The 13,567-nt window shown below is 45.4% G+C and overlaps 1 protein-coding gene across 7 annotated transcripts in view; it reads right to left on the bottom strand.

Annotated features, from left to right (window-relative positions):
* The window catches only part of Ddhd1 (DDHD domain containing 1), a 78,653-nt gene extending 74,909 nt beyond the window's left edge, over nt 1-3,744 (bottom strand). For 2 of the 7 annotated variants that reach the window (XM_057785916.1, XM_057785917.1), the window contains exon 1: nt 2,777-3,744. In XM_057785916.1, coding sequence (XP_057641899.1) covers nt 2,777-3,566 — 790 coding nt within the window. In that variant the 5' untranslated portion in view covers nt 3,567-3,744. The remainder of the gene's footprint in view (nt 1-2,776) is intronic. The other 5 variants (XM_057785919.1, XM_057785920.1, XM_057785921.1 and 2 more) reach the window with 3 other exon arrangements.
* Between the last annotated feature and the right edge of the window lie 9,823 nt (nt 3,745-13,567).

Below are 13,567 nucleotides of genomic sequence, written 5' to 3'. Positions count from 1 at the left end.
TCCTACGCTAGTCCCCCATCTATATAGACGTCCTATCTATACAAGACAAATGCTCTTTCCTGTTTGATTGACAGATGCCCAAGTGGTTCAAACATTGTCTGTGAATAAAGTTCAGAAGAACCTTTCTTTTGCTGGACAGAGCTAGCTCATTCTCTCTAATGCCAAGAAAAAGTGGGTTAAAATAGGCCACAGAAACGTTAATGGCCAACAGACAGACATTACTACCATACTAAAGAGGTCCTTGTTGAATTTTTTCTTTTAAAAAACCTCTCATTACCACCATTCATTTTCCCAAGGGTAAATAAGGGAACAAACAACGGCAATGGCCAAGAGCTGGACAGTATTGTTAAGCTCCATTATTGGAAGAAAGGATGAGGCCAACATACTGGGGGTGAACTCTCCAAAGGTGTGAAAATGATTATAACACACAGAAGCTCAGGAAACCATTCAAGTAAAGCTGCAGGGGACTTGCGACGTGGAAACTTGACAGGACACCGGGAAGACTGTTTTGTGTTTTCACCCCAGATTGTAAGATGAACACCCACAGGGCTGCATACTGTGAAGAGATGATCAGAAAATACTAAGATGAAAAGTAAAGAGTTGTTTTTCTATACTAATTACAACAAGTAATTTATAAGTTATAATTGGCCAAATAATAATTGCCTTAGGGAAGAAAACTGGAGAGGCCTAAGTCCACATGACCTCCAGGCTTTTGTCAGTCTTCACCACTGCCCAACTGATTAATAACATAACATACGATGAGCTGTTTTCTCTCCTCCAACCGGCACTACCCACACCTAACTGATACAGCACCTTTAGTGACTCTTAGGATAAAGTCCAAACTCAGTGTGCCACTCAGCCGCTCACACGCCTTCCACCTCTGGGGTGGTCAAATCCAAACCCATACTGGATGTCTGAGCCCCGGAGGTGTAGCCTACTTCTTCACCTGGTGTGCAGTTTCATGTCTGTGTGTCCTTGGGCCTCACGCTGGCCCCAAATGGGAGGAAGCCCTTTCCCTAACCACCCCTGCTTCCTCCACCTGACTAACGTCAACCTCTGGACTCAGATGAGGCTTTCCAGTCAGTGTTCCCTCCTGATTAGACAGATGCTTATGGCACCACTTTCTAGCTGAGTGACCTTGGTCAAGTTCATTAGCTACTTCCTCAAATGCCGAAAGTTGACGGCAACTTGCTTTCAGTGAAATGACAACTGTCACAATTGCTTTGTGAACAATAAGGCACGGAACCGTGTAAGCATAATCCAGGCTAAACTAAAGGTGAGATGGGGCTTCTAGTTTCCAGTTCCCCTTCGGAAGATGCTCTGTATTCTCATCCTTTCTGAGTCCACTAAGCTCTGTGCGTCTCTCTGCAGGGAAGAGCCACCGTGAATGTCTGGATCACTAAAAAGAGAGATGGGAAGCCTCTGAAAGATAGGTTTTCCTAATAATGTGCACAGGAACACTGCGTTCACTAAGTAAATATGCGAATGAATGAATGAATGAATGAATGAAAGCAAGGGCTCCTTATCCTCAGTGAGCTTATAATCAAGGGGTGACATAACAGTCTAGTACCCAATACTTTTATTGTCATCAAGAGTAGCAAGAAATTCTGCTATGCTACTCTTATCTGATTTGGCATGTGCTGAATTTGCCATCTTAGTAACTTGCACTTAAATGTATGCATGCTTTGGCATTATCAAAATCACTGGTGCCATTCAATACCAATAACAAATCATTGAATACCTATCACGCTAGGTTTTATGAATACAAAGATAAAGGTGGTGGACTCTGCCCAGAAGTCACTAAATACATTGAAAGGAAGCTAAGCCATCGATACACATTATTAATATGTCAGAATAAAGTAAAATATATGGAGGGCCTAAAGATCAGGAAGGACATTTGAATTAGGGCACTGAATCACATACAGTTAATACTGTATGTTACATTATTGATGGACAACAACCTCTATTATTATATATCATATGTGATCATATTATTAATAATACATTACATGAATATACACTGCATGCTAAGGCAGATATTTCTGGATTGCCTTTCTCCTTACTCTGATTTTAAACCTACCCGTTTTGTCTAAACACTGTTCAGACCTTTACAACAGTCCCATTTAACGGATGAGAAAACAACCGAGGCATAGGTCTTGCAATGTGTCCAGGTTTAGAAGCAGAAGTAAAAATATATAAACAGGACCTAACAGATACACAAGCATTCCACATGGAAGGCATGGACCCACATCCCAAAGCCATTTCCTGGCCTTCTTTCCTCTTCTGCCAACAAATCCAGGGGAATAACACACCCTTGCTCTCCTTTCCCGCCAGGGCTTTTTTCTTCCCGGGTCTCTGAACTGTTGATTCTCAAGTAGACACTCTCAACCTTCCCACTCACTCCAGGACATGCTGTTTAAATCACGAGCGCTTCAGGAGACATGAAACCGACTCAGATATCCAGGTGGACACTGGTAGGGTCAAGAAACTAAAGCTACCGGATTGGGGATCCGCTCCTGGATCCCCTCCAGAGGATGGCAGCAGCACTCGGCTCACCCAAGAGGCGCCATCCCCGGCGGGATCCTCGCCTCCTGACCCCCCCACCCTCTTGGCAGCTTGGGCGCTGCCATCTGCTCTTTTACCCTTCACCTGCCGACGCACCCCGCACAATCTGCATCTTCACCCGACCAGAGGGAGGCAGACATCGCGGGGCAACGGAGCCCCTAACCCGGTCCATCGCGCGCAGTAGCCGGCCCGCCCCTAGCCAGCCACTTACGGTTCCAGTACACCGGGTAGCACTCTCCTTGAGTGACGTCCACCTCGTAGAGGCCTCCGCGCACGCACACCGGCTCGATGGTCACCAGCTCCTCCATCTCGGGCTCGGGCCCCGCTGCGCGCGGGCAGAAGCCGCAGGCGCGGTCCTCGTCGTCTTCCTCCCCGGAGCTGGAGGCCGGGCCGCACACCGGGTCTCCATCGCGGCCCTCCGCCCGGGCACGGGCGCCCGTGGTCTGCAGCAGAGTCCGGAAGGCGAGCTCGATGCGCAGAGAGTCGTAGCCGATGAAGGGCTTCCAGGTCTTCTTGTCCTCCTTGTAGAACCAGCGAACCTCCTCCGGGCCCAGCTCCGTCACTACCTCGTAGCGGTGCCGGGCTGCGGCGTTGCCGGGCCGGGCGCGCTTTCTGTCCCCGGGGCCCCCTCCCGCCGCCCCGCCGCCCCCCGAGTTCGGGGCGACCAGCGGCGGCGGAGGCGAAGACGAGCTGCCGCCGCCCGCGCTCTCGCCCTCGCTGTAGTAGCGCAGCGACGAGCCCGACTCGGCCGAGCTGAAGTCGTAGTTCTCGTCGCTGAGGCACGAGTCCAGGGCAAGGTGGCTCAGGTCGTCGGTGCCCGGCGCCAGGTGCAGCGGCTCGGCGTGCAGCAGCGCCAGCGGCACCCCGTCTCCCGGCTGGTGCTCGAAGCAGCAGCCGCCGCCGCCGAACGAGCCCGCCGCGTCCGAGCCCAGCTCCCAGGCGCCGCCGCCGCGGCCGTTACGCTCGGGGCTCCGCGGGGCGCCGCGGCCCGGGTAGTTCATGCCGCCGGCGCTTCCGCCACACGCGCATCCGACGCCGCCGCCCTCTCCGCCCGGACTTTATAATCTTTCAAATCCCCGAGCTGGGCAGCAGCTGCGGCCGAGGCGACTCCGCCTCCCCGCAGGGCCCCCGGCCGCCGCAGCGCGGTTCCGAGGCCCGCCCCATTGTTACGCACCCCTGCGTGGGCGGTGCCCGATCGAGGCCCCGCCCCCGGCCGCGCGCACCTCCCCGGAAGGCCCGAAGGCGCTGGGTTAGCGAGCTCGGCGGTGTCTCTGCGTGAAGTGGGGGTCGCATGGGGTCACCGCCGTCTCGGCCTCTGTGCCGCTCCTCGCTCCCGGCGCCGTGGCTTTCCCCCTCGCTCCCACGCCCCCGGATGCCAGCTGGAATGAGGTTTCCTCCCACTCATCTTTACACATTCGGGTCATGAGCCCAGAGGCTGATTCAGCTGTATTCCCTGAGGGGCCCTGGAAGTTGCTCGCTCACGTTCCGGGCTTTAGGCTCGCTTTCAGCCTCTGCAGGACCTGCTCGGTCACCTGGCCTGGCCCTTCCCCAACCTGCAGCCTGTGCGTAGGAAGACGCCCCACCCTATCCCTGCTGCTCACCTGGACAGCACTACTCCCACTTAGGAAACGGAGTCCCAGCCTCCCAGTGCCAGCTCTTGCTTAGGATTGCTTAGCCCCTTGTACTTACATTTCCTGTTCTTTCCATATTGCAGGAGGCCTTGGATGGAAACCAAGTCTCTATGTCTTTTCCCACAATCAGTGCACATTCGATAGTCCGGGTTATAGCAGTGGCAATGCCAGCCAGGTGTGTGTGTGTGTGTATGATAGGTAAGTATGTGTGCATGTGTATGATAGGTTAGTATGTTTGTGTGTGTATATGATAGGTTAGTATGTTTGTATGTGGTATGATAGGTTAGTATGTGTGTGTGTATGATAGGTTAGTATGTGTGTGTATGATAAGTTAGTATGTTTTGTGTGTGTGTATGATAGGTTAGCATGTGTGTGTCTGTATGATAGGTTAGTATGTGTGTGTCTGTATGATAGGTTAGTATGTTTTGTTTGTGTGTATGATAGGTTAGTGTGTGTGTGTATGATGGGTTAATATATTTGTGTGTGTGTATGATAGGTTAGTATGTGTGTGTCTGTATGATAGGTTAGTATGTTTTGTGTGTGTGTATGTGCGTATGATGGGTTAATATGTTTGTGTGTGTGTATGATGGGTTAGTATGTTTTGTGTGTGTGTGTGTGTATGATGGGTTAATATGTTTGTGTGTTTGTGTGTATGATAGGTCAGTAGATTGAAAAAAAAGCAACTGAAGTCGAGGCTCAGCTTTGCCACCACTTAATCTTGATCTGCTCGTCTTATTCGTAGATATAATCAGGAGATCATTGGACCGGATGGTCTCTGGTAATGCCTAGTAGTGAGTCTATGCTCATTAAGCCTTCCCAGGGTTGGTTTTGTCTTTAGGTAGGAGGCTTGGGAATGAGGACGTTCTTACAACTGTAGGGGCTTGTGTGGGTCTGTGATCTGTCTTTCCTGGAATTGTTTGTTTTAGGCAAGACAGATATCTTGGAGGATAGGCTGTCCCAGCAGACATTCTCTGGGTTGTGACTGACCGGAGGTTGGTCAGGGTCAGCTGTAATTTCGGAGGAGTCCTGTTTTATAGCTGAGGCACTCTATCACCTCACACCATGCTTTTATTTGAAAAGTATTTATAAGCCCATCCTATGTTAAGAATCCCTGGGAAACAATCTCCAATTTTGTTCTTAGTTCAAGAATAGACCTTGTGGAATCAGGTCAGTGGGGCACGTTGTCTGGCTCTTAGGATGTAACCTGTCAGAGATAATTTGAAGTCATTATTTAAGTCAGGATTGTTTCTGTTGTGCACAGTGCTTCTGTAGGGAGCTGTAAGAAGGCCCTGCTCTCTTGGGCACATACGGAATGATACTGTGGCTCGTGGTAAGTGAGGAACGTGGGCTGGATTTTCTATCGTAATGTGTGCATTTGACTGGATAATCTTGCCCAGGGAACAGTCTGTCCATTTGTACCTTACAGCCCATTGCAAAGCATCCATATTACCGCCTGAGTACCTGCATCCCAAGTTCTCTTCCACTGTTTTAATTGGAAGTATGCAGAATAAGAAATTGGGCATGAACTTTGAACTATTTGCTATTCAGGAAGGCATTAGTTTCATACTGCTCTGATATCTATCTGTGTACAGGTTTCTGATGCAAAAGAGAACCAAGAACCTACAGTTTGCAGGGCAGTGGTAGTGCATGCCTTTGATCCCAGCATTTGGGAGGAAGAGGCAGGTAGATCTCTGTGAGTTTGAGGCCAGCCTGGTCTATAGAGCGAGTTCCAGGACAATCTGGGCTACACAGAGAAACCATGTCTCAAAAAAAAAAAAAAAAAAAAAAAAACCAAATCAAACCAACTAACCAAACAAACAATCAAACAAACAAACAGAAGTTCAAAACGAAACAAAAAAATCTATTGCTTAGTTGGGGGACCTTGATAAATAGACATATTAAAGTGTATTATGACATTTAAAATACCTTCCTGTTTCTTGACAGAATATAGCTCAAGTATTTACATGTTAATGGTCAGATTTATTTATTTATTTTGTTGCAGTTTTATTTCTTAAGGTTGACATCATTTCTATTAATGAACATTATTGTCTTTGTTTCTTTTTGACTGTTTTTGTTTTTTGTTTTTCGAGATGGGGTTTCTCCGTGTAGCCCTGGCCATCCTGGAACTTGCTTTATGAGGCTGGCTTCAGACTCCAATATCTGCCTGCCTCTGCTAGGATTAAAGGCCACCACATCCACTCTTGCCTGTTTTTTAAAAGGACTCTTTCCCTTGTACTAAATGAATGTTTTTATTGGGTGCTGATTCAGTCCCCACAGCTAGGTAGCATAATCTCTCTTGAAGCCGGTGTTGATTTCTCATTGTCATCCAGGAAAAGCAAGGGAAAAAAAGGTGTTTTAGACTTTCTCCTGACTTCAGAGTAATTGGTGAGGGGAGATGTCAGTACATATTTGTGGGAATTGAGCTCACTGTTCCCCACTGGACAAGGACAGCTTGCACTGGGCTGACAGAGAGCAAAAGACATTTGAAGATAGCCAATTGCATGTGTCTGCACGCGTTTCTTTCCTTTTTATTCCCTAGCCATAGCAAAGCAAAGGCTTCGAAGCAGCTCTTCCCAACCCTCTTCTCTGCCTTATCTGAGACTTCCTGGTAGAAACTTTTTTTCAGGATATGTGTTCCTCTCTGGTGGGTAATGGGTCTCTCATGCCTTCCATTCCTCGGCAGCAAGGAGAGGAGTGGAGCAGCTCCTCATCCCCGCACCTGATTAGTAGGCAGGTGGACATAGCTCTCTCTGACCTGCCAAGGCATTATGCAATACATTCTATTGCATTTTAATAATTACCCAACCAGGCCTCTTTCATGTAAGGAAAGTAGGCATGATTGACTCAAACATCTGGCATTTGTGGGCCTGTGCTACCTGTAAGAGCCAGGTGGTTTTAGAACCAAGCCCAAGGGAGACTCAGTATGGGAGAGAAAAATTACACACACACACACACACACACACACACACACACACACACACACTACAAAAGAAAACAGCGCATCACCTTGGTTCATCCCACCACCTGCCTTTTCATAATGCACCTGGCAAGGGTTATCTGACAAGAAAGATCACCTTCCTCCTCCTGCCTCTCGCCTCTCAGAAGTTACATGGCTCCATTTCTTGTCACTCTTGCTTCTCTTTTTCACTTTAATCTGCCTTCACCTGTAGAAAATACAAGGCTAGCCTGATGCCATATACTTTATTTTGAACTAATGCCTTACACTCACACTTGAAATGCCGTCATCCAAATGTATGATGGGCATGTTTAGCGTGAAACCCAAGCGATCTGCTGTATCTCCTGCTTAAAGAGCTGTCTACATTTGAAGTTTACTGTTTAAGACTGGAAGCTTCCATGTTTAAGACGAGTGTGTATTTTAGGACACTAAATTCAACCACATTCTAGACTTGAGAACAGTCACAGACACAGCAGGTGTTCCCCAAATTCCATGCCTTCTGCTAGACTCTCCAGCAGGGGTTCTCAATCTGTGGGTTGCAATCCCTGTGAGGGTTGAATGATGCTTTCACAGGGTCACATATCAGATAGCCTGCATATCAGATATTTACATTATGATCCATAACAGTAGCAAAATTACAGTTATGAAGTAGCAACAAAAATAATTTTATGGTTGGGGGTTATGTCAATATGAGGAACTGTATTAAAGGGTCACAACATTAGGCATCTTCCAATAAAAGCACAATGGTAGGAATTGTAGAGATGGCTCAACCATTAAGAGCAATTGCAGCTCTTCCAGAGGGCTGGAGTTTGATTCCTAGTGTTCACATTGGGTGACTCACACCCACCTGTAACCCCAACTCCAGGGAATCCGTTACCCTCTTCTGCCTTTTCTGTGCCCATGCACACAGAAACACACATAAATAAAACAAAATAATCTTTTCTTAAAATTTCATTTTATGTGCGTTGGTGTTTTGTCTGAAAGTATGCCTGTGTGAGGGTGTCAAATCTTGGGGTTACAGACAATTGTGAGCTGCCACGTGGGTGCTGGGAATTGAATTCGGGTCTTCTGGAAGAGCAGTCAGTGCTCTTAACTGTTGAGCTGTTTCTCTAACCCAAAATAAGATAACCTTTAAAAATGCTCAAGTTAAGAAAACAAAACACAGTGACAGCTTTTTAATTCCCCAGAGGATGTGACCGTGAGGTGAGGATAGTGGTACCGCTACACAGAGCCATTTTTTCCAAGTACAGACCCCCAGGAAACCAGACTGCGGCTGAAGCGACTGAGGAATGCATAATGAATAAAGCCATTCATTCTCCCGTCTACTCATTCAACAAAGATTCGTCTAGTATTCTTATAAATATGTTCTGTTTTTTTTTTTAAATTCACAACTGAAGGAAATGTACAATTCTGAAATGCACTTGCTCACCAATTTGTTAAAGGGCTAGCAGAAAACTATAAGCCCCACAAAAATGCTTCAAACCCCACAGAACAAAACAAAATAAAACAAAATGTTATCCTGTAAATAAAAGTATATTCTATTGAGGATGTATTTACTTTAATTATAGAAATAAAAATACAACATATATCATGAGGCACCCACAAAATATTCTCTGGCTTTTTTTTTTAAACACAAAAAAGGAAGATTTCAGTGTTAAAGCATGATTTAGATCACAGCCAGGCTTGCTGTGCGGTTTAGATGTGCTTCTTAACTTCCGTGCCCTTGACTTTTTTGTTTTGTTTTTTCTTCTTCCTACCTCACCCAGAGGTAAATGATTAACAAAGCATGCGGTATGTGATTCATGAGCCTTGACAAAAAAAAAAAAAAAACACTGACAATTAGAATATTGTTCTGAGAGAGATTGTACCTGTGTATTTTATTTTGATTTTTCAATAAACAATGAGTCGTATGCTCTGATGGGATGTTATTTGTTTTTTATATTACAGATTTTTATATTACAGGCACAGTTCCTGTTTTTACAGTCACTGCTTGAGGAAGTAAGTTTATCTGTATGTCGTCATTTCAAATCTTAAGGTTTCAACCTGAACAAAACAGTCTAGACTCACAGACCTTATAAAGCTGTATTTCTCCTATTGGTTTCGGAATGGTACTATGTACTCACGAGTAGATAAGTTAGAAGAGGGGGTAGGAATGCTGAGTTCTTTAAAAGTTTAGAGGTTCAATGGAAAAACAAAAACCCAGGATAGCTAAAAGAATCCTATACAATAAAAGAACTTCTGGAGGCTTCACAATCCCTGATTTCAAACTCTACTACAGAGCTACAGTACTGAAAACAGCCTGGTATTGACATAAAAACAGACAGAAGGATCTATGGAACCTAATCGAAGGGGAAATAGACAAGCTCTCCTGACAAAATTGGGAGCATGGGGGTGGGGGAAGAAGAGAGAGCAGAAAGGGAGGAGGAGGGGAGAAGGGGAGGGAAGAGAAGAACTTGAGGGAACAGGATAGTTGAGATGGGGGAAGGACAGAGACGGAGAGGAAGGAAGAGATATTTTGATTGAGGGAGCCGTTATGGGGCTAGCAAGAAACCTGGCACTAGAGAAATTCCCAGGAATCCACAAGGATGACCCCAGCTAAGACCCTAAGCAATGGAGGAGAGAGTGCCTGAACTGGCCTTGCCCTGTAGTCAGACTGATAACTATATTAAATGTCACCACAGAACCTTCCTCCAGCAAATGATGGAGATGGGGCAGAGACCTACAGCAGAGCACGCTTATTTCATAGATACAGATCGTTTGCCTGTAGATCATAGATCATCATGGAAATTCTGGAAGAACAATTTCCAAAAGTACCCACACTCTTATTCTGGATATTGAGGAGTAAGTAAAGGAAGGTTTCAGCTTTCATATGATTTGAACTTTATATGAGAAACATACATTTATGTGGTATTGGTATCATTGATATAACTTTTAAAATGTAAAACTGAATGGAAAACAAGTAGATTTTAAAATATGGCTCTCACCTGTCTGCTTTAAAGGTTTCTCTTCTTGAAGTCTTCTTGTATGAGCATGCCAACACAGAAAGTAATCATGTTTGAAAGCACATGAGCATTGAGATGGACCTGAGTCCAGTTCTCGAGTCCTTCAAAGAGTGGCCACACAGCCTGTGAACTTGGACTCATCATCCAGTACACAGGAGTAACAATGCTTGCCTTTCTTTGTAGAGGTGGATATTATTTAATGCAAAATGAGATAACGTATGTGAAAACTTTGGTGGTGACTCCCGAGATTGTCACCTGTCATAGCTGGAAGCAGGCAGGTCATGAAGGGAAGACTTTCCTATACTGCGAAACATTTTCTTTTTAGCCCTTGATTTTCCTTTGTAAGATCTCTGAAGTAGAACCAACAGTCCTCAGCATCCAGAGTACCTTGTTTGTCTGCATTTCACTCTAGCCTTGTGATTTCTTAGTTGCATAACTTTCTTAGAACTCTTGGCCAATTCACACGGAGGTCAGGGGAAGGAACGTAACCTCTCAACCCAGAAAGGCCTGAAAATGCCATATCCCTTTTTCATTTTCTAGAACTGTTCACAAGTTCCTTTGGTTTCTGCTTTTTGGAGAATCTCTGGACATGAATTTCAGGTCACGGGGACACCTTTTTGCAACTCTGCACTCTTCCCTATTTAATTCTGTGGAACGTCTTAGTGTGGGTATCCCTGTCCATGGGGCTCTCTGAGCTAAAGTTCAGCACACTCTTTAGTGTGCTTACGAATATTCCTTAGGGGACATAGGGATTCTTTGGAATGTTAATAAGGCAAATAAAACTTTTTGGGGCTTTTTTATTTGATAACTTAGTAAGTCTAAGTCAGAGGTGAAATTATAGAACTCATTATAATTCATAGGAAAGATAAAATGCAGCTAGAATGTTCTAGTGAGGGTTACTGTTGCTGTGAAGAAACGTCATGACCTAAGAAATCTTGGGGAGGAAAGGGTTTATTTGACTTACATTAGCTTGTGTCAAGTTGACATAAAAGTAGCCAACGCAACTGACCTCCTACCAACTTGGCACACAAACACATCACTGTTAACCTATAATCTTCCCTTTCTTACTCACCCTGAAGATCATACATTAATATAAACATCAAAATATAAAACATTTTACAACCCGAAGAAGTTCCACTGTCTTCACAAATTCAAATGCTTTAAAATCCAATCTCTTTAAAAATCCAAAATATCTGACCGGCAGGCAGGCCTAGGCGGCGGAAGCATCGGCGCACAGACAGTTCCGGCCGGCGGAGGCACCGGCAGGCAGGCCTAGGCGGCGGAAGCAACGGCGCGCAGGCAGGCCTGGGCAGCGGAGGCACCAGCACGCAGGCAAGTCCGGGCGGCAGAGGCACCGGCGTGCAGGCAGGCCCGGGTGGCGGAGGCACCGGCAGTCAGGCCCGGCAGGCAGGCCTAGGCAGCGGAAGCACCGGCGCACAGACAGGCCTGGGCGGCGGAGGCACCAGCACGCAGGCAAGTCCGGGCGGCAGAGGCACCGGCGTGCAGGCAGGCCCGGGTGGCGGAGGCACCGACAGTCAGGCCCGGCAGGCAGGCCTAGGCGGCGGAAGCACCGGCGCACAGACAGTTTCGGGCGGCGGAGGCACCGGCAGGCAGGCCCGGGCGGCGGAGGCACTGGATGCAGGATAGTGCGGGCAAGAAACAGTGAAGCCAGCACTGAGAACAGATTGCCCCGCTACAATTAAATCAAACCCAATAGATAGCATCGGTAAGAGGAGATGGGCAGACGCCAAGGCAAGAATTCACCCAACAATCTGAAAAACAACATGAAAACACCAGAACCCAATGATCTTACAACACAAGGACTTGAACACCCTATCACAGGAGAAGAGGAAAAAACTGACTTTTTGAAAGCAATAGAGTCCCTTAAACAACATGTAAAAAACGCCCTCATAGAAATGGATGAGAAGTATAACAAAAAGTTTGAAGAAATGAGTAAATACGTAAATGATACCCTGGGAAGCCAAGAAAAAACGATCAAACAGGTAATGGAAACAGTCCAAGAATTGAAAACTGAAATGGAAGCAAGGAAGAAAACACAAACTGAGGACCAGCTGGATATGGCAAATATAGGTCAATGAGCAGAGACTACAGAAACAAGCATAATCAATAGAATACAAGAGATAGAAGAAAGAATCTCAGATTCTGAAGACAACATAGAGAAAATAAACGGACTGATCAAAGAAAACACCAAAACCAACAAATTCTCATCACAAAACATTCAGGAAATATGGGACACAATAAAAAGACCAAACCTAAGAATAATAGGGATAGAAGAAGGAGAAGAGGCAGAGCTCAAAGGTCCAGAAAACATTTTTAACAAAATTATGGAAGAAAACTTCCCCAACATAAAGAAAGATATTCCTTTGAATATTCAAGAAGCATACAGAACACCAAACAGACTGGATCAAAAAAAAAGTCCCCTCGCCATATAATAATCAAAACACAAAATATACAGATTAAAGAAAGAATATTAAGAGCTGCAAAGGAAAAAGGCCAAGTAACTTATAAAGGTAAACCGATCAGACTTACACCTGACTTCTCTATGGAAACCATGAAAGCCAGAAGGTCCTGGATAGAGGTACTACAGAAACTAAGAGACCATGGATGCAAACCCAAACTACTATACCCAGCCAAGCTATCGTTCACTATCAATGGAGAAAACAAGACATTCCAGGATAAGAACAAATTTAAACAATACGTTGCCACAAATCCAGCCCTACAGAAAGTAATAGAAGGAAAATCACAACCCAAGGAATCCAACATTGCCAACACTGCCTACAATAACCCAGGCATCTAGCGACCCTTCAACAGCACAACTCAAAGAAGGGAGACACACAAACTCTTCTACCAAAAGCAGTAAGAATAACCGGAGTTAACAACCACTGGTCATTAATATCACTTAATATTAATGGTCTCAATTCACCAATAAAAAGGCACAGGCTAAGAGATTGGATACGAAAACAGGATCCAACAGTCTGCTGTTTGCAAGAAACTCATCTCAACCACAAAGACAGGCATCTACTCAGAGTAAAGGGTTGGGAAAAGGTTTTTCAAGCAAATGGTCCTAAGAAAAAAGCAGGTGTGGCCATACTAATTTCTAACAAAACTGACTTCAAACTAAAATCAATCAGAAGAGATCGACAGGGACACTTTATACTCATAACAGGAACGATTCAGCAGGATGAAGTCTCAATCCTGAATATCTATGCCCCTAATATAAAAGCACCCACTTATGTAAAAGAAATATTGCTAAAACTCAAGGCAGACATCAAATCACACACACTAGTAGTAGGAGACTTCAACACACCTCTCTCACCAATGGACAGGTCAATCAGACAGAAAACTAATAGAGAATTAAGAGAATTGTTGGAGGTAATGAATCAAATGGACTT

Source organism: Chionomys nivalis, chromosome 12 (genome assembly GCF_950005125.1).
Source record: "Chionomys nivalis chromosome 12, mChiNiv1.1, whole genome shotgun sequence".
In the NCBI taxonomy this organism is placed as follows: domain Eukaryota; kingdom Metazoa; phylum Chordata; class Mammalia; order Rodentia; family Cricetidae; genus Chionomys; species Chionomys nivalis.
The sequence above is the reverse complement of the archived record's forward strand: the minus strand, read 5'-3'. Positions and strand labels throughout refer to the sequence as shown.